Source organism: Nomascus leucogenys, chromosome 18 (assembly GCF_006542625.1).
Source record: "Nomascus leucogenys isolate Asia chromosome 18, Asia_NLE_v1, whole genome shotgun sequence".
Taxonomy (NCBI): domain Eukaryota; kingdom Metazoa; phylum Chordata; class Mammalia; order Primates; family Hylobatidae; genus Nomascus; species Nomascus leucogenys.
The window spans coordinates 85,962,639-85,988,122 of NC_044398.1; the positions used below are offsets into that span (position 1 = coordinate 85,962,639).

Here is a 25,484-nt window from a genome sequence, read left to right on the forward strand (position 1 = left end):
GAGAAAATTCAGGCACAGACTTAATGGACCTTCAGGTTTTTTAAGACTGGCTAGCAATCTGGATTTTCATAGGAAATACTGCTGTTTTTAAATGGGGCTATTAATTTTCAAATGAAGCACCTGAATGAAAACAAGACAAAACAAAACACTCTGAGAGCTAAACCATGCACGTTAACAAGCTGAAATGATCCCAAGCACTGCCAGGTTCAAGGCTAGAACAAGACCCCAGGATGTCAGAGCCACCCTGGACTGGTTTTTAACGGTGTTTTTTTTTTTTTCTTTTTTCTTTTTTTTTTTTTTGAGATGGAGTCTCACTCTGTTGCCCAGGGTGAAGTGCAATGGTGCGATCTTGGTTCATCGCAACCTCCGCCTCCCAGGTTCAGGTGATTTTCCTGTCTCAGCCTCCTGAGTAGCTGCAATTACAGACATGTGCCACCACGCCCGGTTAATTTTTGTATTTTTAGTAGAGACAGGGTTTTACCATGTTGGTCAGGCTGGTCTCGAACTCCTGACCTCATGATCTGCCCGCCTTGGCCTCCCAAAGTGCTGGGATTACAGGCATGAGCCACTGCGCCCGGCCTTTAATGGTATTTTATATTGGAATGAGGAATCCCATCACGTGATGTCACCTACAGGGGGCGCTCAATACTGTATCCCTTCTAGCTGATGGATGATCATGGAGACTTGGGCTCAGCTCAATGCTGAATTGTAGAGATGCTATTTTTTTTTGACATTGTTCATTTTAAGCGAGAGAGGTGTGAGGGATCTGGGTTGGGGTTCTGGGTGCCTCCGACCCCTGCTGATGTGTTGGGTACCAGTGAGGGAGTGAGGAGGACATGGGGCTGGGATCAGGACCCCTGGGTTCAAATCCATGCTGGTATGACACTCTTTTCCACTACAGGTCAATTCCCTGAGAGGAAGGACTTGGTCTGGTTTGCAGCTAGAACAGCAATTGGCACATGCCCATGCTTGTTAATTATTTGAATGACTGGCTGACTGAATGAACGATCTGGGGACGTTGCTTACATGATGGGCCTCAGTCTTCCCATCAATAAAATGGGAATTAACCGTGGGTGCCCTACTGAAAAGGTTGCTGCAATGAGATATTGGACTCGTGGAAGTCCCTGGGGGAAGTAATCAAAAGGGCTGTGTGTAACACTATGGGAAACATCTATGGTTATCTTTGTTCTTGGCTGACAGGAGGGACTACTTCAGATCCCGCACAGACACGGCGAAGGACAGCTGGTGCCAAGCCTTTCTCCCACCTTCAACCTTTCTGTGGTCGCGTGAAACCAGCCTAGAAAAGTCCCCAAATGATCGCTCAGATTTTCATTTCCATTTTGTACAGGGGTAGAGGTTGAGGTGCTACCTTGCATTGTCCCGGCCGTGTGACTTCAAGAAATTCATATCTCGGTATCGGGAGAGAAACGCCACCAACTGGTCATTTGTCCTGTGGAAACAAACCAAGGGGAGAGTCAGGCCAGAGACCATGGGTACTGTCTTTGTCACAGAAACCAAGTTTCACCGATTATGTCAGTCTGCTCGAAGCGCCTTCTCTGATCACTTGCACACAGGCTCATGACGCATCCTCTTTATCTCGCCATTTTTATGTCACCATCACTGACTCTATCACACTATGTTAAAATGGGCTGTTTGTGCATTTCTCTCCTCTATACTCCAATATACTGGAGACTCTGTGAGGGCAAGTGTGGTGCTCCACCTGTTTGGGAATCTCCAGTGCCTGGCACTGGGCTTGGCAAACAGCAAGTCAGCCCGAAGCTAAATGCACAGCAACCTCAGGACCTTTGCATTTGCTTGCCTGGGAAATTTCTCCCGGTATTGCTGGCTTGGCCTTGTCATCAGGTCTCCTTTCAAATACCACCTCTTTAGAGAGACCTTTTCCCACCACTTAACCTAAAGTAGTACCTGCCTCCCCCTCTCTCCCCACCTTTATTACATCACTCTGTTTATAATACTTGACTCTTGTATCACCAGCTGAAAGCACTGACCTTGCTTACGATAGAATGTAAGTTCCATGAGGACAGAGCCCAGCTGGATTTGTTCAACACTGGCATACAGTAGGAGCTATATTAATATTTGTTGAATAAACAAATGAATCAAAGTGATGTGCATTCAAACTGACTCCTTCAAATGCACTTTGAGCAATGAATGCATCAATGAATGGACAGATACCAAGTCCTTGATAACCACGGGGCCACTGATTGAGAGAGCTTTAAAAAATATGAAGCCCAATACAAACGAGTGACATTGTTGCCAGCATTGTTATCCCAAATTTATCGCCATCAATCTCGGCACTAGCAGTGTAGTCACAGCTAATCAGCTTGCGCATACAGCTGTGACAGTATTTTAAAAGGCAGTCACACGGGTCTCCATCTGCCAGAAACACAGTCGCCTCTTCTGCTGAATAAACCCAAACAGGTAAATGGTGCTGATGTGACAGCTCCTTTATCACCAGCCTTCTCTGCTTCGGCATTTTTACTTCGAAGGAGAGCGTTAACTATTGTTTCAAATGGGAGGAACAGAGAAGAGAGCAGAAAGATAAAAAACATCTCTGGGATTATAATAGAAGCTAGACCTTTGAGAAGCAGGACAGTGCCTTAGAAAGCAATGCTTGGGCAGAAACAGAAAGATCTGGGGACAGATCCCAACTCCATGACTGAGTCAGCTGTGTGTCCAAGGATGTCATTTAACCTTACTGAATGGTAGCTTTCTCTGAATGCACCTAGGTTGAGAATTAAACATGCCCAGCACCTCGTAGGTCCATCATGCATATATACTGAATGGACAACTGGGTGGATTTAAAGGGCACACAGTAGGTGCACAATCAATGCACGTCGTCCTGCTCTATCTGCCTCCCAACTCTTTGGTCTGAGCTGCCCCTACTGCTCACCCCCTCCCTTATTTCCCTGTGACTCTGCAGTCTTGCCACTCCAAGCCCCTGTTCTCTCATTGGATGACTCATGTTGACCAACTCATAATTCCAGCGGAGTGGGCACAAAGCAGTTAAGAGATGCTGCAGTGAAAAGGAGTGCTGCTCATGTCCCATCCTATGACTAAAATAAACAGAAATTCAAAACCAGCCATTCTAGCCGTGGCAGGCGCCAGAAAAACCCCGTGTGTCCGCAGGGAGTTGAATACAACACACACACGGAAAGCTAAACCTTGCTGATGGGCATAGAGGTGAACCCAGGGGATGTTCACGAAGGGCTAACCCCACGTGTCCCTATAATGGTGCATCTCCTGCGTGGTTAAACCCCATCGTGCATGACAAGGTAAAGTCCACTGGTGCCTCCGACTCTGTTACCTGTAGTTTGTGGGGACAGGGCCTCTTTAATAAGTTGCTGGGAGAGGTGGAAACTAAATCGGCCTATAAAAAAAATTTAAGCAATGTTTCTCTCCAAACCATAAAGAGGCCCATTCCAACTCCGCGTTTTAACAGCTCTTATTTACCAACCCCCTCACCACTCTCCACGACAGTTCATTATTGTTGTCCTGATGAATACGGGACAAGTTAACCTCTGAATGGGTCCCCGGCAGTTGGAATAATAAATAAGGTCTCTCAGACACCCTTAGTGGGAGGATCGAAGGGGCCGGGCCGGGGCTCCTGGGCCCCCTTCTCGTGAAGCCTCAGGCCTCCCAGGGTCAGCGGCTGCAGTTCCATTTGGCAATCCCAGAAAGCGCCTTTCAGGGCTGTGAGCTGGGGCCATTTTCACATTTACCGCTTCACCGAGTCCCCATCTGATGGGGATGAATAGGCATTTAGCGAATTTACTTAGCGATGCTTCCACATGAAATCGTCTCAAAAGATGACATCTTGGGGGAGGGAGGGTGGATGAGGAGGGGGCTGAGGTTTCAAGGCCCAGAGCTTTAGGGCAAAGCCGCCTTTCAAAGCCAAACACTGTGTGCTTGGCAAAGGATCCTGATGGATTGTCTGGAAGGGTGGGGCGGGGGGACCCCTGCCTACCCCTCTTCCTAGGGGCCCGGGCCCCTCGCTCTCCCTCTGTGTGAAATGCTTGCTCTGAATGCTAAAGCCCATCCCCCCAGTCCTTCTCCAAAGGGAGATGGAATTTGGCTGAGGACCAAATTCTCCTATTGTTGCTTTCAGACGCCTGTCGATAATTGCCTACATAATATTTAGTTCTCTCCAGATAATTAACAGCTTGCGATCTGTTGACATTTTACCCCGTTCCAGTTTCTCGCTCTCTCTCTCTCTCTCTCTCTCTCTTCCGCTCACACATGTTTCTCACTCTCCTTTTCTGGTGGAGTCATTTGCCAAATGGTTCCCATAGTTCATCCCTTGTATCTGTCTCATCATCAATTTCCTCCTACTTTTTGCTGAAATGATTAGAAATCATGTCTCTTGGTCTATGCCAGTTCCTCTGCTTCCTGAGGATAACTGGGGCCTGTTGCTACCACCATTGGAGCCACTGGGAAGTCTGCTGAAATAAGTAAGAAATAAATGTTAAAATAAACTTACTGGGAGCCATATGAGAATCTTGTCTGAAATGAATAAAAAAATGTATAATACAATAATCTTCCAAGTCCCAGCCATTTACTAAATGTGCACCATGGCCTAGGCCATGGGGAAAGACTTTTGCCACATTTTATTGCATTTGATATTCACGATGATGCTAAAAAGTGTAAATTTTGGCTGGGTGTGGTAGCTCATGCTGTAATTCCAGCACTTGGGGAGGCCGAGGCAGGTGGGTCACTTGAGGTCAGGAGTTTGAGACCAGCCTGGCCAACATGGTGAAACCCTGTCTCTACTAAAAATACAAATTAGCCAGGTGTGGGCATGTACACCTGTAGTCCCAGCTACTCGGGAGGCTGAGGCTGGAGAATTGCTTGAACTTGGGAAGTGGAGGTTGCAGTGAACCCAGATCGCTCCACCCCACTCCAGCCTGGGTGAAAGAGTGAGACTCTGTCTCAAAAAAAAAAAAAAAAAAAAAAAAAAAGGAATTTCACTTCAGTCTCATTTTACAGACGGGCAACCGAGCCTCAGATAAATCATCCATTTAGTAAAGTGCAGAACCAGAACTGGAACCTGGGGACAAATGTCACAGCTTGTGTTCTCTACTACGAGACTGCCTCTACAAATGATAGTGAATGAATGAATGACTGAGTGAATAAATGAATGTATTCCATTTCAAGTGCAGAAGAAAAAAAATACAGGTGCGATAATGTCTTCCTATTCATAGCCTGGTCTGCAGCCCACTGCTATTAGAAATGCCATACTTCAGGCCCCACCCAATACTTACTGAGCAACAGGGCTCACCCAATATCTCTTGAGCAAAAATGTGTTTTTAAACAAGATTCCCGATGATGATGCATGTGCTCTTTAAAGTTTCAGAAGCATTGCTCTAAGTCATGTATGACTATCAGTAGTTAATTCTCTACTTTCCATCTTTATCTGCTACTCATGCTTTCTTCTGGAGAGCCGGGACGATGAATGAATTACTTTCATTTCAATAAGCCTTAGGTCTTGAGAGTATTAAATAAAAACAATGCACCTAATACCTGTGCCACAGTACTTGACATATAGTAAGCCCTTGATAAATGTCAGCTATTATATAATAGCATTATTATTACCATCTTGAACATCAGAAGCTTAAGACACCTTGAACTGTGGAAAACAGTGTAAAGACCCAACCTGATTTGAACTTGGAAGGCTTTCTGTGCATAAGACCCAGGGAATGTTCTGCAGAGCACAGTTTAAGAGATGTCCAAGGCCCCTTCCCGGGGATTTGTCCAAGGTCCCTTCCCGGATGGTGTCAGACATAGGGACTGGCTCCCAGAGGGCCATGGCACCATTGTGTGTGTGTCTTATCTATATAACAGCTCTGGACATGAAGATATGAAGGAAGAGAGGGCAGAGTTCTCAGGTTCCCACAGCACCCAGGAGCCCAGGCTGTATGCAAAAGGTGCCCTGGGCACACAGAAGCAAGCAAGCAATGCCTGTTTGCTGGTGTCAAGTGACAAGAGATGAAGCCTACTCAGCTTCCACTAGGAAGGAGCCCAACAGAAAGCCAACTGCATCTCTCTGGGCTCCTGGTGCTCACCTGGCACTCATGCCCCAGAACCCCTTCCCGACTGCAGGATACTGTCAAGGACCCAGAGGTGCTCACAGCCCAATGATGAGGCGGCACGACTAAAGCCAAAGTTATATGCAGGATTTTGTGAATGTCAGGATTCAGGATTTCAAACCTCTGATGCTGCCAGGTGTGCACAGAGCCCAGGGGACACCAGAGTAAGTCCTCCTGGACTGCAATGAACGAGCCATTGTGGGGCAGAAACACACATGAAAGACTATGGGGACGCCAGGCATGCCTGTAATCCCAGCACTGTGGGAGGCCAAGGCGGGTGGATCATTTGTGGTCGGGAGTTAGAGACCAGCCTGACCAACATGGTGAAACCCTGTCTCTACTAAAAATACAAAAATTAGCCAGGTGGCCGGGCGCGGTGGCTCACGCTTGTAATCCCAGCACTTTGGGAGGCCGAGGCGGGTGGATCACGAGGTCAGGAGATCGAGACCACGGCGAAACCCCGTCTCTACTAAAAATACAAAAAAAAAAAAAAATTAGCTGGGCGTGGTGGCGGGCATCTGTAGTCCCAGCTACTCGGAGAGGCTGAGGCAGGAGAATGGCGTGAACCCGGGAGGCGGAGCCTGCAGTGAGCCGAGATTGCGCCACTGCACTCCAGCCTGGGCGACAGAGCAAGACTCCGTCTCAAAAAAAAAAAAAGTAGCCAGGTGTGGTGGCATGCGCGTGTGATCCCAGGCTGAGGCAAGAGAATCGCTTGAACCCGGGAGGTGGAGGTTGCAGTGAGCCGAGATGGCGCCACTGCACTCCAGCCTGGACAACAAGAGTGAAACTCTGTCTCAAAACAAAACAAAACAAAACAAAAAAACAAAAACAAAAACAAAGGAAAGACTATGCTGGTGCATGAGGGACTGTGAAGTCAGGCAAGTTGAGGAAGTTGAGGGTTGAGGCACTTTCAATCTGAGCTGAGAATAGACAACAACAGTGTTTCCCCAACTTCTGCTTCTAGTGTACCCATAATCTTTAAGTTATTTCGTATGTATATTTAATTTAAATACCATTTTAGCTTTATCTTATGCACCAATGTTTAGGATATCTGATATACATTTTTTTTTTTTTTTTTGGAGAGAGAGTCTTGCAATCTTAACCATTTTTCTGAGATCAGACAAGGTTGGGTGCATTCAGGGTGATATGTGTGTAGACCATCTTAACCATTTTTCAGTGTACAGTTCAGTGGTACTAGATGGATTCACATTGTTGTGCAACCATCACCAATATCCATCTCCAGAACTCTTTTCGTCTTGCAAAACTGACACTCTCTACCTGTTAAATAATAATTCTCTATTTCTCTGTTCTATAGCCCCTGGCAACCCCCATTCTACTTCCTCTCTACTATTTTAACTATTCTAGGTACCTGACATAAGTGGAATTGTACAGGATTTTTGTTTTGCTGGCTGACTTATTTAACTAGCACTGTATCCTCAAGGCTCACCCATATTGTATCATACCTTAGAATTTCTTTCCTTTTTAAGGCTGAATAATATTCCATTCTGATGTACCACTTGTATGTTATTTTTTTTTCCTGTTACACATTAAAAACATTAACGACCACGTGTCTGTATATTTCCTAAATCAACTGGGCTGCCAGGGCCACACATGGAAGGGGTCAACTGTCCTGGTTTGCCCAGGACTGAGGGAGTTCCCACGACACAGGACTTTTAGTTTTAAAACTGGATGGTCCTGAGCAAATGAAGATGAGTTGGTGACCCCAGGCACATGGCTCCATCGAGGGCTGTGCCACTACAGGAGAACTGCACACTCCACAGAGGCAAAAAGCTCACCCTCCTGTGATCAACCCAATGTATAGAAAACAAGATAATGGCAGGACCTATTGTGACCCTTTCCTATGCTTTTAAAATCATTATGAAAGCTTAGATCACAGCAAGATAAAGACTGAAATACCAGCAATAGCAACATCATCATCATCTAACACTTGAATGCCTCCTATGTGGTATTTGCATCTATTAATCCACTTAATCCTCATGACAACCCTAAGAGGTAGATGCTATTTTTATATCCATTTGTTATTATATAAACGGGAACATGTATATACATGGATTTTTGTGTAATGACATATGCTGCTTCTCCGACTCATCAGCATGTATAAGCAGACTTCATCCTTTTAATGGTTGCACAGGATCCTATAGAATGGGCATAGCCGGCCGGGCGTGGTGGCTCATGCCTGTAATCTCAGCACTTTGGGAGGCCAAGGCAGGCGGATCATGAGGCCAAGAGATTGAGACCATCCTGGCCAACGTGGTGAAACCCGGTCTCTACTGAAAATACAAAAAAAATTAGCCAGGCATGGTAGTGGGCGCCTGTAATCCCAGCTACTTGGGAGGCTGAGGCACGAGAATCGCTTGAACCTGGGAGGCAGAGGTTGCAGTGAGCTGAGACTGCGCCATTGCACTCCAGCCTGGGTGACAAGAGTGAAATTGTCTCAAAAAAAAAAAAAAAAAAAAAGAATGGATATAGCCAATGCCCTAGTGATGGACACTTAGGTCATTTCCATTTTCTCCCTCTTACAGATATTGCTCCATTGAACACCCTTGCATAACTATCTTTTCACATGTGGGCATGATAGGTTTCTGTAGGATCAAATTTGCAGGTATGGAATTGTTCACTCTAGGATTATTTTTAAGTCTTTAATTTCAGAAAGCAAGCTACATGGAATGAGCTTCTCTAAGAGTTGCCCAAGACTCACTCCATTGCACAGAAACCAAGCCTGTGGCTGCCAGGAGCATGAGGAGGGAGAAGGAAATTGCAAAGGTGATGGAGCTGGGATGTCTTGCAGAGTTGGCAGGCTCTTGGCCTCTCCAGCAGGCTGATGGGCTTAAGCAGGGGCCCTCTGGGTTCCCCAAAGGACCAACCACCAGCGGACCCTGGAAAACAAAGGAGGCTCACACGGAGATGGAAAGGACCTTCTGTCAAGCAACGGGGTAGGGGCAGAACCATCCTCTCCCGTGCCTGGAGCAGCTGGTGCCCATCTGTCTGCCAACAGAACCAGCATCTGGACTATGGGGCAGCACCTTGGACAGTGCTTTTCAGGACCATGGCTGTAGTCCTGGGATGAGCAGACATTGAGTCCAATTCCATTCCGTTCCTCCAGGACCTGACACATAGAAGGTGCTCAGTAAATATTCACTGCTTAATGCATGCCCAAGTGGAGGCCCGATATGCAGAGTTCATCTCTGTGGCTTCTATGCTCAGCACAGACAGCACCTGCCCCATAGGAAGGGCTCAGTCCATCATTCATTTTTTTTTTTTTTGAGGTAGAGTCTCGCTCTGTCACCCATGCTGGAGTGCAGTGGCACGATCTCCGCTTACAGCAACCTCTACCTCCTGGGTTCAAGAGATTCTCCTGCCTCAGTCTCCTGAGTAGCTGGGATTATAGGCGTGCACCATAATGTCCAGCTATTTTTTTTTTTTAATGTTTTTAGTAGAGATGGGGTTTCGCCATGTTGGCCAGGCTGGTCCTGACCTCAGGTGATCTGCCCGCCTCAGCCTCCAAAGTGCTGGGACCACAGACATGAGGCCCTGTGCCTGGCCCATCATCCATTTCTGTATCCACATCTCTGCCCATTCCATACCCTCTGCCAGGAATGCTCCTCCCTATGTCTTTGCCCAGTGAACTGGGGGATGATTTGGGGGAAGGAATCCCAGAGTCAGGATACTCATGAGAAAATGCTTCATAATAACAATTGCAGAAAGATTTCCCTTTGTCGCTCACCAAGTGTTAAGTGCTCATCCTCCTTTAATTTTACAATAACCCATCCAGGGAATACTCATTTGAGGATTAATAAACTAAGATTGGAAGAGCTTTCATAGCTTGTGCCAGGTCTTATGAGTGGTGGAGGGGAGACGCAGACCTCAGTGCCCCAGGGCCAGAGCCTGAACTGTTTTCAATCCCGCTTTCCCCGTGGTGAATAAACTTCGGGAATGTGATCCATTTCTGTAGACACAGACGCAGGAAACAAACAGGAAACTGCAGCTGCCTTCTGAAGCCTCCTAATTCCCTTCAAGGGGACTGCTGTTGAGTATAAGTTGCACAACAGGAGTTGACACAGGTAGAACCTCTGTCCAGGGTGTGTGTCTTTTTCCTGTGTGCCTGTAAAATCTGAAGTCCAGCAAGTTTCCTCCTCCCCCTGCCTCATGAATGGATTCTAACCCATCCTTTCATTTCATGAATGGATTCTAACCCATCCTTCCACCTCGTGAATGGGTTCTAACCCATCCTTCCACCTCCTGAATGGGTTCTAACCCATCCTTCCACCTCCTGAATGGGTTCTAACCCATCCTTCCACCTCGTGAATGGATTCTAACCCATCCTTCCACCTCGTGAATGGATTATAACCCATCCTTCCACCTCGTGAATGGGTTCTAACCCATCCTTCCACCTCGTGAATGGATTCTAACCCATCCTTCCATCTCGTGAAAGGATTCTAACCCATCCTTCCATCTTGTGAGTGGATTCTAACACATCTTTCCCCAGGGCTTATCTGGGGGAGGAGGAGACGCTGCCACTGCTTTCTCCTCCACACTCCAGAGAGTTTATGCAAGGACCTTATTGACATCTTCTCACCTACTGGAAAAATCAGGGAATTCCAGGGTTGCAGAGCAACAGTGAATAAAGGCCAAGTGCAGGACTCGCCGAAGAAGAGACAAGAGCAAAAGAAGTGGAAAAAAGGCAAATCCCTGATTCAAATGCAGTCAAAGCACACGCACTTGTATGTTCACTGAAGCACTATTAACAATAGTAAAGACGTGGGATCGATCTAGGTGCCTGTCAATGGTGAACTGGGTAAGGAAGATGCGGTACATATACACCATGGAACACTGTGCAGCCATGAGAAGAACAAAATCATGTCCTTTGCTGCAATATAGATGCAGATGGAGGCCACTGTCCTAAGTGAATTAACAGAGGAACAGAAAGCTAAATACTACATGTTCTCACTTATAAGTGGGAGCTAAAAATTGGGTTCTCATGGACTTGAAAATGGAAACAAACACTGGGGACTACTAGAGAAGGGAGAGGAGGAGGGCAAAGGCTGAAAAATAACCTAGTAGATACAATGCTCACTTACCTGGGTAATGGGGGCCTTCATACCCAAAACCTCAGCATCACACAGAATACCCCTGGAGCAAACCTGCACATGTATCCACTGAATCTAAAATAAAAGTTGACTTTTTTCTCTAAGTTTAAAAAGTAGTCCAAATTTACAGAGACTTATTTTGCTAAGATACGGGGGAAAAGGTATGAAAAATGCTAAAGAGTATGTTTTCCTGGACTCCACAGGCATAATTCCAGCCACCATGAGCAACTGAGGAAAAGTGAACTGGATAAAATGCTGGCCCGGCCTCCAGGCTCCTCTCTACCTCGTCCTCCAGGAAACAGCTGCAGGATCTACCTAAAACATGAGTCTGACCATGTCACCCTTTGACTCAGTACCTTCAGCAGCTCTCCATCATCTGAAGGACAATGTCCTTACCCCTTGGTAAGGCACACAAGGTTGTTTGTGACCTGGCACTGCCTACTCAATCTTTGGAATTACTTCAAGTTTTCTAAATATTCTGTGTTCTTTCACAACTCTAAGACTGTGCAAGCACTGTTTGGTCTCCTGGGAAAAATATGACTTCCACTTCTTCAATAGGTCAGGCCCTGTGACAAACGCCTGGGACAGGAGTGGGTAAGACGGTTGTGGCACCTGTCCTCAAGGAACGCACAGAACACTGGGGGAGGCAGACCTATAGGTAGGTCCCTGTGATATGAAGTGAGACAGCAGATGAATTGAAGCATGGGCATTCAGGGGAGGCTACAAAAAGTATGCTGGGGACACCAAGGGGACAGTACCGCCTTCTACAAAGACAGGCAGCACAAACTGGAGAACTACCTGGATGATACAACCCTATCAGTTTTAATTGGATTTACCTTTTTGTACTGACAAAAATGATGTGGCATTAAAACACACTGATTGCATTTGAATGGACCGGCAAACCATTTCACAAAACCTCAGTGCTTTCACAGGACATTTGTAAGAAACACATTTTTCATTTTAAACATACATATGCCTTTCTAAGAGGCAGTTTATCTGATGTTCCATCAATGAGAACTCTTAACACACCAGCCCTTCCTTCAGACGGCTGTAAAGGAAAGGTAACTGACAAGAATCAGCACCCAGGGGCCACGCAGGAACCCAGGATGCCACCGGAATCATGAATGAACTAAATTGACATTCCGCTTGGTGGGTGGGGCGGGGGGAGGGTGGGGATCGTCTGTGTGCATGCTTGTGCACGCACATGTGCACATATGTATATGAAGTCTATTTAATTGTATTTTGATTCTCTTAAGTCTGCTTGTCCTCGTATGCCATGAGGCATCTCAAACGTGCAGAACATTTAGTTAACCAAATTCTGCATTCCCATACAATGATTGATTACAGCCAGTTATTTGATTTGGTCTTCGGGGAACCAGGGGAGGTCCACTTTAGAGGGCATCGAAAGATTGAATCTTAAAAGTACACGCAATTTAAGTAGGAAAGCCAAGACACGGCTACCAGGAAAGCTGTTTTCAGAGAGGTGTTTACAGTAGTTTCTCTCTGAGGCTTGCCACTTACTTGCTGTTTGATTTTGAGTAAGTTCCTCAGGCTCACTGAGCCTTGGTTTTCTAATCTGCCAAATTCCCGGAGCATTTAACAATGGTCTATGAGTTACTTGTGTGTTGTGGGTATGGTACATGCAGTGCCTGGTGCATAGCAGGTGCCCAGTAACTGGAGTTCCTTGGAAAGAAGTTTCTATATTCTTCGCTAGAAATGCAGAGGGAAAGGCATGCCCACCCCTTGCTAGTTTCCTACCAAGCTGTGACAGTGCAATTCTTACACACTTGCGGTTTCTAGCAAAAATTTAAGTTAGGTATGTTCAAGTTGCTTGACTGTAAGCTACCTAAGGACAAGAACTTTATCTGGGTCATCTATATTTCCCAACTGTCCAGCACAGAGGCCAGGAACATGACAGGTTCCATCAGCCTTATGCCTATTTCTCTTTGGATCCCCAGGCCCATTTCACTGTAGCCCACAGAAACTGCTCAGTACAACTGTGTTGCAGGACAGAATGAGGGCTTTTGTCCATACCATCCCTAATGCCAGAAACATCCTTCCTACACCTTTGCCTAGAAAACTCCTGCTTGCCTTTGCAAAAGCCGGCTCAATGTCAGTTCCACTGGGAAGGGCTGGAGTATCAATAACCATTGAATGGAACTGAACTGTACCGACATGCTGACCTTTCTCTTTGTGCTTATGGCTGAGAACAGATACCTTTTTCACCATTCATCCTGCCCTGGGTTTATTCAAATAATCACCATGACCTATAATACTAATTTGTCCATTTCCATTTCACCACATAGGTCTTCCTAACGCACCAACACTAATGTATCAGAATTTGGAGTGGTTAAAATAATGCAGATCTGACATCACAGAAATGTAGGTTTGAGTCCTAGTTCCACCACTTATAGGTTGTGTGGCCTTGGGCAGGTCATTTTTAGCTAGTTGATGCTCAATTTTGTCATTTTTAAAATTGAGGATAATAACACTATTTACTTTATAGAGTTGATGTAATGAAATAAGAGAGAATAATCTGTTGCTTGCAACTACAAAATTCTAGCTGATACAGAAACTGGTATCAGAAGTGGGGTAATGAGTGTTGAGCCAGTGAAAACAAGAGAGATCTACTACAGCTTAGGTAACCTAGCCCACAGAATGCTAGAATGTCAGCTCTTAACATTGTTATTATTTTTATTATCATGAATTCTCCAGGACTAGAGTCTGTACTGTGACAGGAGTAGGATACAGCGAGGATCTCTAGCTCCCAGAACTTTGGGATTGGGTCAGTTTGGATTTCAGCGCCAAGGTGAGATTGAGCTTGAAGGACAGTTGATACTGTCACCAAGCATCTCATTCTCCTTGGGCAGCTTGCCACATTCACTAGCCTGTCTGTATTGGAACAAGGTCAAAATGCATTGCAACACAGGCAAGAAGTCATACACACCATGGAAAAACAAACACTGCCGTTTCTGCAACACAGATAGATTCTAGAGGATCAGGACATGCTGCGTCCAGTATACTCTTTACCCATAGATTTCCAAGGTTACTTGTTTATCTCAGAGGGCTGATGAGAAATTTCAAAAGGATTTTTCAACAGATTTTTTCTTTTTAAACAGAGGACACAGGCCTTGAAGTAACTTGACAGTTCCTAGGCAAAGAAAACTTCAGAAATGATTTAAATGAGACATTATCATATAGATCATCCGTTTTTAAGCTGCATCTTGGGGAACCCCAGGTTGGGGCTGGGCAACTGGGGCCTCAAGACACCTCAGTTGAGGTTTCCTTACTGAGGATTCACTTCCACCCTTATACTAGGTAAAATTTTAATTGAGCAAAAATGGCTTAGTAGCCTGAAAACAAATATTCAAAAATCATTAAAAATATGGCCAATTTAACTTCCAGTTCTCTTTTGGGAGAGGAAGGAGGCTGGCATCTTACTCAGTAGCAGAACAGGCTGAGCTCTGCCCTCACTAACTGCCCAATCTTGGGCAGATGATAATTTTTCTGAACAGCACTGTTGCCTTTTTAATAGCAGGAATCGCAGTATGACATGCCTTGTGGAGTTGTTTTTGGGTTAGAAGGAATGATGTCAGGTTAAGCTGTTAGCATGGGTACTTGTGTACAGTAAACACTTAGTATTAGCTGTGTTACTCTTGCAGCTGTGAATTAAATTTCTTTTCTTTTTCCCTCCTTTCTTCCCTCCTCTCCCTTTTTTTCTCTCTCTCTTCCATTTCTCTTTCCTTTTCCTTTCTCCTTTTCTTTCCTTTCTCTTCCTGCATCCTGCCTACTCAGTCTTTGGAATTACTTGAAGTTTTCTAAATGTTCTGTGCACTTTCATAACTCTAACATTCTGCAACCTCTATTAGCTTTCCTGGTAAATACAATTTCCCAATTCTTCAGCAAGTCAGGCCCTGCCATAAGCATTTGCTGAGCATCTTCCTATGTGACAAAGACTGTGTTCATTACTTTTCTTTTTTTTTTATTTTTTGAGACAGACTCTCACCCTTCTGCCCAGGCTGGAGTGTAGTGGCGTGATCTCGGCTCACTGCAACCGCTGCTTCCCAGGTTCAAGCGATTATCCTGCCTCAGCCTCCTGAGTAGCTGGGATTACAAGCGTCCACCACCACACCTGGCTAATTTTTGTACTTTTTAGTAGAGATGGGGTTTTGCCATGTTGGCCAGGCTAGTCTCAAACTCCTGACCTCAGGTGATCTGCCTGCCTCGGCCTCCCAAAGTGCTGGGATAACAGGCGTGAGCCACCGCACCTGGCCGACTGTGTTCGTTTCTGACTTGAGACATGAATTCTGCTTTTTCAACAGCTGGTTATCACTTTGAGTTGTATGGGCCCATTTCAGTGAGGATATTTAGCCCAGGTTTTATTTGACTCTACGTGAGCTCATACCTCCTGCTTCTTGGGTAAAAGCTACTCATTTACAGGTATTTCTTTCTTTTCCCAGAGAGGTATTTACTCAGGGGCAATACCTTAGTCCTACTCCTTCTGTGTTCCTATGGTGACTGATACAGTGTTTTACTAACAAACAACAAACAAAAAAAACCAAATTAGTCACAAATGTCATCTGGGATCTGATCACATAAACTCTGCCGGGAAGATGCTGATACAAGTTCATTGCTCACTGATGAATTATTTTCAGTGCCAGGTCTCTGAGTATTTAAATGGCTGCATTGTAAAAACAGGATCATTGTAAAAACAGTATTATAAATTGTCAAACAGGATGTGTGGTAGATGAAGGCAGATTTGTGCATACCACACTATCTCCATGTACTCATTGAGCAAACATTTTTGTTACACCTACTGTGAGTCAGGTGCTGTTTCAGATGCTGGGGAAACAGTGAAGATGAAGACAAAATCCCTGTGAGAGAGGAGTTTTGGTGTTCCGAGGCATCCACGTACAACCTGGATTAGCTTCCCTCTCTGCATTAAGAGTGTACTAGTCACATACCATCCTTGCTAGAATCAAAAACACAGGCACTCTGCCCGCTTCCTGTGTTTTGTGGCTCAAATGAGGAACCTCAGGTGAGCAAGGCTTGGCTAGCACAATGTCTGGCATATTATAGTTGCTCAATGCACACAGGGACAAAGGTTGAATGCAATCTCCGAGTCTGTGCCAGGTTCCTGGAATGGAATTCACAAACTCGGATAGAATTCCTTTCATGCTAAGGCAGATACATCAGCAGGTCCAGCTGAGACGAGCCCAACTGAGTGATAGCTTGATGTGCCGCTGTTCTGCAGAAATATCATTCAGCAAAAGGTGAAATAGGTTTAAAGCTCATCTCTACTCCTTAGCCCTTGCAGTACCACCTTGCAGGTTTATCCTTCTGAGCCTCAGTTTCCTTGTCTGAGTTGGGCAAAGATTTGATGAGATCATGGGTGTGGAAGAGTCAATCCAGTGCCTGCCAGATAGTAATCGCTTGATTATCTGGTAGCCCTTGTTTTGTATTTGGCTCTGAGTAAGGGAGAAGGGTGGCAGGCTTCCCCAGGCTGCAATGTGCAGTCATCAAAGGTTTTCCCAGGGAGGCTGTGGTCCTTGGGACGTTGACGAACCCAAGAGTTAGAGACCAAACCAAGACCAACCTCTCTGTGATTGTTCCCTGGCTGGCCCTCTAGAGGGTGGCAAAAAAATAAAATAAAACACAAAAGAAAGATACACATCTACAGAAGCTGAAATCCCCTGTTTTTCTACTGTATCTTATTACTTCTTCCCTTTTTCTCTTAAGTAGCTGAACCACATATGTTAAGAGTCATTGTAATACTGAAAAGAATGGAAAACAGGTGTTCAAACAAAACTTGGACATGCTATTCATGGCAGCACTATTCACAATAGCCCAAAGTAGTAACGGCCCAAATGTCCATCACCTGCTGAATGGATAAAGCCAAATGAGGTCTATCCAGACAATGGGAAATTAGTCAGCCATAGAAAGAGATGAAGTACTGATGCACGCTACAATGCAGATGAACCTTGAAAACATAATGCTAAGTGAAAGAAGCCAGACATGAAATACCCACATATTGTATGATTCCATTTATATGAAATATTCAGAGTTGGCAAATCCACAGAAACAGAAAGCAGACTGGTGGTTGCCAGGGGTTGGGGGTCAGAGGGAAATGAGGAGTGACTGCTTAATGGGCACAGGTTTTCCTTCTGGGGTGACTAAAATGTCTGTAACTAGATAGTGATGATGGTCATATACCACTGTGAATGTATTAAGTGCCACTAATTTCAATTGAATATACTTTTGGCATATTAAATATAACTTGTTTTTTGAGACGAAGTCTCACTCTGTTGCCCAGGATAGAGGGCAGTGGTGCGATCTCTGCTCACTGCAACCTCCACCTCCTGGGTTCAAGCGATTCTCCTGCCTCAGCCTCTGAAGTAGCTGGGATTACAGACATGCACCACCACATCTGGCTAATTTTTTTTTGTATTTTTAGTAGAGACAGGCTTTCATCATGTTGGCCAGGCTGGTCTCGAATTCCTGACCTCAAATTACCCGCCCTCCTTGGCCTCCTAAATTGCTGGGATTACAGGCGTGTGCCACCACATCCAGACAACATATTTTAATGTTATTATTTATGTTTTTATTTTTATGCCACAATAAAAATATGCCAGTCAAACCCCAAAATTTCAAACTGAGAAATAAAACAACAGCTACAATAATAACCATGTTTGGTATATTATACCTATTTTATATACGCTATCCACCTAATCCTCACAACCCCCCTAAAATAGGCAGCAGTAGCTCCGTTTTACAATGGAACAAACTTCTCAAAACTTGGGCAACTTGTCTAATAATCATGATGATAATAACAATAATAAGTATCGGGTGTAGGAGTTACTTGCTGAGGCACTTGTTACACATCGGCTCAGACTGCCTTCCCAACATCATCATGATGTACATGTTATCATTATCACCCATTTTACAGAGGAAGATGAACAGAGAGGTTAAGTGACTTGGCCTAGGTTAGACAGTCCACAGGTAAAAGAAACAGGGATTTGCACCCAGGCCATTTGACCTCAGAGTTCACATGCATCACCACTGGAGCCCACAGGATACCAGGCATGGTCATGGAACTGGGAAGGAATGCGGACGCCTGCAGAACTTACCTCTCTGTCCTCTCTCATGGAAAATGGGAACAGACTAGGTATCTGCTCGATGACATCAAGGGACTGCATGGGATCCAGACCTTCTCCCAGGCTGCGTGGAAGCCAGCATACAGCCAGACAGGTGTGATGTGTGAATGTCCCTCTGGCCTGCCAGGCTTCCAAACACAGATCCTTTATATTTGTGCAGGCACCTCCAGTTTACATGGAGAAGCAGCTGAGCCAAGCTTAGGATTCATGAGAACCTACCACAGCTCACTGTCCTTTTGAAATAAACTCTCCAGCTGTTTGGAATGTTTTCTATTTTCATGGTGGTGAAATCTGAAAACGCCTCTAGGTGAAAAGACATAAGTAAAGACAAAACCCCTCCACTGGTCCTCAATCTAGAAATAAGCCCAGAGATGTTTTTAATAAATGGGGAATGCAAAAAAATGCAGTAAAATATCAGTGACTCTCCTGGTACTTAGAAATAAAGGACCACAGTCACTGCAGCCACAGTGGTGTTCTATGGGACAAACACGGAGCACTCATTTGCTCCTTCATGCCTTACTTCAGTAAGTACTTACTGAGCTCTCACTATGTGCCGGGCACTGTACCAGCAATAAAAGACACAGTGGTGAGCAAAACAGATGTCATCTCTCCACTTGTGGAAATGTCACCCGGGCAGCTTGGGTCACCATCACTGTCATCGTTTCTCGAGCCCTTTCTCTGGGTCAGGCAAGGTGCTACACATTTCACAGCTTAATCCTTACAGTAAAGGCTGAGGCAGGTGATGGTTCCCATTTTACAGATGAGAAAACTGAGGCAGAGATAAATTGAGCAACGTGCCCAAGGTCACATGGCCAGTAAACAGCAGGAAATTGAACTCACGCTCTGCTGCCTCCTCAAGTGCACACTTTCAACCGCTTTGCTACACGAGCCTGATGGCCTGAGCCCTGGAAAATTCCTGCCGAATAGCAGAAGGAGGTTTGTAGGTCCAGTTCCAGATCCAGCTTACAGTGTCTCTCCATGAAACCCAGGGCCACGAAGCCTAAGAATAAGGTATGCTGCAGAAAAGCTCAACACCAAGAGAAAATAATAGCAACAAAGTAACAGGAGGCATTTAGCCTGGTGGAAAGTAATTACCTGAGCTATCATGTACATATCTACTAGCAGGAAATACTAGCTATCATGTTTCCCCTCCTCCAGCAGGCTGGTACAGTCTTCTACTTTTTTTTTTTTTAAACTTTCTTTTTCCCACTGCCAAGCAACTGATTATAAACTGAAGCAATCTCATCATGGCATTTTCTAATAGAAAAGTTTTCAAAGGCTGCCATTGCTTATAGGATAAGCTTGGACTCCTTAACCTGGCTCTAAAGGTCCCACATGTTCTGGCCCCCACCTGCCTCTCTGGCCTGATTCTATTGGCTTATCCCCTTGCCACACTCTGTCCACATAAGCCTCTTTTCATTTACCGCAGAAGCCATGTTTTCTCCTGCCTCAGTGCCTTTGTGCATGCAGCCCCTGCTGCTTGCAACGTTCACCACCCCCTTTTTTTCACCCAGTTAATTCCTCCTCTTCTTTCAATCTCAGGAAACCACTGAGCAGAGGGCACTCCAGCCTGCTGCCCATCTCTTTCCTAGTTTTACGTAAAAGGAGGGGGAACTGATGGTAGGATTACTTAGTGCCAGTGAGATTGCTTGAGATGTGGTTATGGGATGGGTACTTCTCCAGGGAAGCTTTCCCTGGTCCTTTAGAAGAGAAGGGGTGATATGCATGTCTGTTTCCTGCATTATATGCATGTAAATTTCTTTCCTGACAATGTCATGAAGATGTCATTATTTGATGGCTTAATCTGTATATTCCTCAAAGGCAGCAATGTTAATGGTTCAAATGTCTGGCACACAGTAGGTTTCCAACAAGCATCTGTTGACTGACTAGAATGTATGAATGAATGAACAAATTCACAGTGAGGCCCTACAGCTGATAGTTCATTAAAATGTACTTAGTGGACATCACCTTGGTTAAAAATCTCTCTCTTCCTGAATTAACACTGCCACCTGAGACGGGCTTCCAAGATAGATTATAGGAGGGGAGCCCAGACACATCTAGGCAGTGAGTCAGTAGAAAACCAGACATACAAGATCAACTGGATTTATAGAAAGTACTAGAGGAACACATGTCCAGTCACTCTGGGAAATCTTTGAGAATTAGCTGGCATTAAGGCATTAGTCAGCAACTTGCCTGGTCAACCAAGGAAAGATAAACGAGCCCTGTGCTTTTAGCGGGGGAGCAGAAACCTGGGGTAAGTGCTGAAATCAATGAGTCTCAGGATTCAACGACATTAACCTTTTTGATTCAGATTGAGGAAGGTGGTGCAGGGTGAATTACGGTGCTAATGAGGACCAGGTATTTATCCTGGATTTAGGCAGAGAAGGCTGGGTGGTAAGAAAACACAGTATGCTCTGGCTGGCAGGAACTCTGCGGGGCTGGATAGCCATAGAGGACTGTCTGTGTGCAAACGGCCTGTCTCCTCTCAGCTGCCCCTTGTCAGCCAACACTGATGGGTGAGTTGCGTTTCATGTGCTCCTTACCAGCTCAAGGTCAGAAATGGCACACGAAGTAGGTTAGGGGAACATAAAAGGAGCCTGCTGTTTAATAAGGGGTTCAGCTACCCAGGACTGGGTAGAAATCCAGGTCAAGGCCTAGGGGAGGTAGCCCAGAAGGCCTTGGGGATCTCCATCACTCATTCTCTATCCAGGGTCCTGAAGTCTGGAGCACTTGAGGTGATTCAGATTCAACCCCACCTGGGTTGACAGAATCGTCTAAGATAATGAAGCAAAGACCACGCCTAGGAAGACGGGTGAGTGGGTTGGCACTAACTATGAAAGGGCTGAGATGTACATGTTACGGGCAAGGCCATGATCTGAAACATGGGAGATCTGGCAGAATGATCAAGTGCAAACTATTGCCTGCCACCTGTTTTTATAAAGAAAATTGTACTGGAACACAGTAATGCCCATTCATTTACATACTATCTATGGCTGCCTCAGTATTACAACGGCAGAGTTTCATCATCCTGAGAGACCATATATGTACCACAAAACCTAAAATATTTACTATCTGGCCTTTTATTAAAAACTCTGAGGCTGGGCACGGTGGCTTATGCCTGTAATCCCAGCACTTTGCGAGGTCGAGGCAGGCAGATGGCTTGAGTGCAGGAGTTTGAGACTAGCATGGGCAACATGGCAAATCCCGTCTCTACAAAAATACAAAAATTAGCCAGGTGAAGTGACATGAGCCTGTAATCCCAGCTACTCAGGAGGCTGAGATGGGAGGACCACTTGAGCCTGGGAGGGCAAGGCTTCAGCGAGCCGTGATTGTGCCACTGCACTCCAGCCAGGGTGACAGAATGAGACCCTGTCTCAAAAAAAAAAAAAAAAAGTTTGTTGAATGAACAGAGCTGGAGGCTTTTATCCTAAGTGAACTAGCAAAGAGAAAACCAAACACATATTCTCACTTGTAAGTGGGAGCTAAACATTGAGTATACACGGAAACAAAGAAGGGAACAGCAGACACCAGGGTCTCCTTGAGGAGGCAGGGAGGGTGAGGATCGAAAAACTACCTATCAGGTACTCCGTTCATCACCTGAATGATGCAATAATTCGCACACCAAACCCCCAGGACACACAATTTACCTATGTAACAAACCTGCACATGTACCCCTGAACCTCAAATAAAAGCTAGAAAAGAAGTTTATTGATCCCTCACCTGATAACTCTTTTTTGGGTCATTCACAATCTTCCTCATAACTTTCTGACATATCCATCTAATCGAAGTGTCTTCCTGACCCACCCTATCCTCTTTCCATGCAATAGTTTTCCTGGTACTCATTTCTACCTGATATATGACCCGCTCACTTATCTACTGTCTCCTTCTCTAATGAGCATGGAGGATGCACAACAGTGCTTGCTTTCTTTACTGCTATATTCCCAACCCCCAGCAAAACGGCTGGAGTATACCAGGCACTCAATAAGTACTTGCCAAATGACTGAAAAGCCACTTACCCCTTGTATTGTTGTCTTGTTAATATTTTCTCATTTAAATCAACTTTCATTTTATTTATTTATTTATTTTTAAGGAAACTTCAGCTTCCAAAATCTGGGCTGAACACGTTCCTATTCCCTTGTATGTGTTAATATAGATAAACATCGACATTTTCAAAGACTAACCTGCATTTCTTTTTAAATCATCTTACATACTGCAAGCGGCCCACAGGCCATACTTGGGAAGCCCTGACTCATTGTTAAGGACATGGGTGGGTTTAAGCTCCACTGAGCTCCACTTCTGGGTAGCTGAGCATCTGCTCAAGTCTCTTCTCTTGAATGGGGACAATGAAGGTCCCACCTCACAAGATGGCTGAGAGATTAAAGGAGAACATGGAAGAAGCACTTAGCACCTGCAGAAACTCAGTGGTAGGGAACTCACAGGGGTGGGGCCATCTCCCGGTCGCTCAGTTCATGACAAAGCAGTGCCCCCTCGGTACTGCAGCCATCACTGTCATGAAGCCTGTCTGAGACACTGCCTCAATTCCTGAACGGTTCCACCACAACCCAGCAAAGCAATTTGAATTAACGGGACTATTTAGCTTTAGGTGTCCGGAGAATACATTGTTTAAAGTAACTTGTTAGAAACTTCCCCAGGGTGGCAAACTTTTAAATAAAGATTGACTCTGTAATCAAAAATTGCTTCTGCTTGGCCTTAAACCAGATTCCAGCATCCCGAAGAGCAGGTAATCGTGCTGAGAAAGGGTGGCAATGTTTGTGCCCCTGGCTCGGTTTGCCAAGTAATGTTGACTGATGAATACAGTTAAATTGCACTGAGGAGAATCCCTCCCTGGAGGAGAAAGGACACAGGAGACGGGTGGTGGCTTTTAGGGGCACAGTTTTCATTCCTTCTCCATAAGGGAGCAACCACCATTTGTGGGATTCCCCTTCACCCCCCACTATGGGAAAACTGGTCAGTACTACCAAATGGCCTTCCCCTTCTCCACTTTGGGATTAACTGGTCTTATAGGCAGTGGGCCAAGACTAGATTCCAGGTTCTAGAGACACTCCATCTGACCTGCACGGGCCTGCTTCACCTAAGCTGGGTGGGAGTGGGAGGAGGCAGCAGGGGAGTCTCATGAACCATGAAGACTTTGCTCTCTGCGTTGGCTTCTGTTCCATGATGATTTCCTAGGAAGCTGACCTGCCCAGATGTCCAAATCACTTTCTGATACTGCCTGGGGCCACCAGGGGAGGTTCAGAGGCAGGCCACTTGAGCCTGGGGATGGGGTGAGGGTTGGTGAGGTTGGGAATTGGAAGGAAGTTTCCCACTTGAAATTTCAGGTAAATTGCAGTTGCATTCAAAAAGTAACTGGAGAAATGGACTTGATTTTTCAAAGTTAAGTGGAGAAATGGACTTGAGAAATGGAATATGTTATTTCATCTCATTGGGGTAGAGAAGGCCAATAAACACTAGGGCTGTCTTCAAACAGCCTTGCAGCAGGGAGGGAATATGGGGGCCCGACTACAGGCAAAGATGGCTCAGCTCAAGGCAACCACCTTCCTCACTCTCATCATGATCAGACTTCCTCAAAGGCAGGTGCCCCCTGCCCCATCTGCATTTCTGTATTAGTACAAGGAATAGAGACATAAAATACAAGAGGAAGAAAGAAGGAGAGAATAAGGAAAGTGACCACACAAAAGGCCAGACCACGTTTTTGTCCAGAATTAATAACTATACAGGATTATTAATTATCATTGTCATCACTACCATTATCATAAAAAAATTTCCTTGTTAAAAAATGCCCAATTCTGGATTAGGTCCTGTGTTCCACTATCTCTCATGTTTCTAACAATCCTATGAGGAAAGTACTCTGGGGAGGGCACTCCAGCCTGCTGCCCATAGCAGGCTCTCCTCTGCCCATCTCTCTCCTACATTTACCCAAAGGGAGGAGGAACTGAGGGTAGAATTACTCAGTGCTGGAGAGATTGCTTGAGACATGGTTATTAGTGGGCTAGACAACTGTTTTGTGAATGCTTCCTCCCCCCAACTGAATTGCACTTCTTCTTTTTTTTAATGTTTCTTGCCTCAGGCCTGGGTTGTACTTAAGCCTCTTGGGGCCATGACGAGTTACACCAACCACTTGATGCAATGGGGTGGGTACAGTAAGCTAAGGTCTCCCTGGTGGATTCAACCATCTCTCCTTGCTTTGTATCCATCAGTATGACTAAGCATCCTGGTCCCAATGTTTTGATGGTGAGAAGGTGGAGAGGAGGTCACATGGAGGTGCCAGACCTGAGCCACCATGCTCTGACCTAGCTGTCATCAAACAGCTTGAAATAAAGCAGTGCCTGGAGTCCCACCTGGCTATTCTTCCTTTTATGGCTCCCTGATGGGTAACATGGTCATCCCCTCCTACAGGTGAGAACATGGAGACTCACAAAAGTTGGATTTGTTGCTTGAGAGCATACAGCTCTCATATAGGGGATGAGGACAGGTACCTGTTATGGCACAGGCTGCCATAACAAGACACCATAACTGGGTGGGTTAAACAATGGAGATTTATTTTCTCACAGTTCTGGAGACTGAGAAGTCCAAAGTACCTGCCAATTAGATTCTGGTGAGGGCTGTCTTCCTGGCTTGCAGAAGGCCACCTTCTTGCTCTGTTCTTACACGGCAGAGAAAGAGACAGCGAGCTCTCTGGTGTCTCTTATAAAGAAGGACACTCCTTCTATAGGATCAGGGCTCCATGCTTATGACCTCATTTAACCTTAATTACCTCCTTATAGGCCCTATCTCCAAGTACAAAGGTTAGAGCTTCCACATATAAATTTTAGTGGGGCACAGTTCAATCTATAACAACAGGATTCAAATCCAGGTCAGGCTGACACTGCATGGCCTCTTCTACGTCATAGTGGAATGACTTGATGGTGTGGAATATGCCAGCATTGCTTTGAATTTGCTTTGGTTTTGCTTTGAAACAATTAGGCATATGTGGGGGGTGGGGTGGGGGGTACAGAAGCCATTCCTTTCTAATTATGCTTGCATTAGGCTAATATTTAAATGAATGAGAATTCCATTGGGCACCACCAGACAGCCAGTTAAGGGAGAGATATGGAGAG

General features: G+C 45.4%; 1 protein-coding gene across 1 annotated transcript in view; it reads right to left on the reverse strand.

The window, feature by feature from the left end:
• Positions 1-25,484, reverse strand: part of XYLT1 (xylosyltransferase 1) — a 371,622-nt gene that overhangs the window by 54,297 nt on the left and 291,841 nt on the right. The window contains exon 6 of the mRNA XM_012497124.2: positions 1,370-1,450. Within this exon, the coding sequence (XP_012352578.2) occupies positions 1,370-1,450 (81 nt within the window). The remainder of the gene's footprint in view (positions 1-1,369; positions 1,451-25,484) is intronic.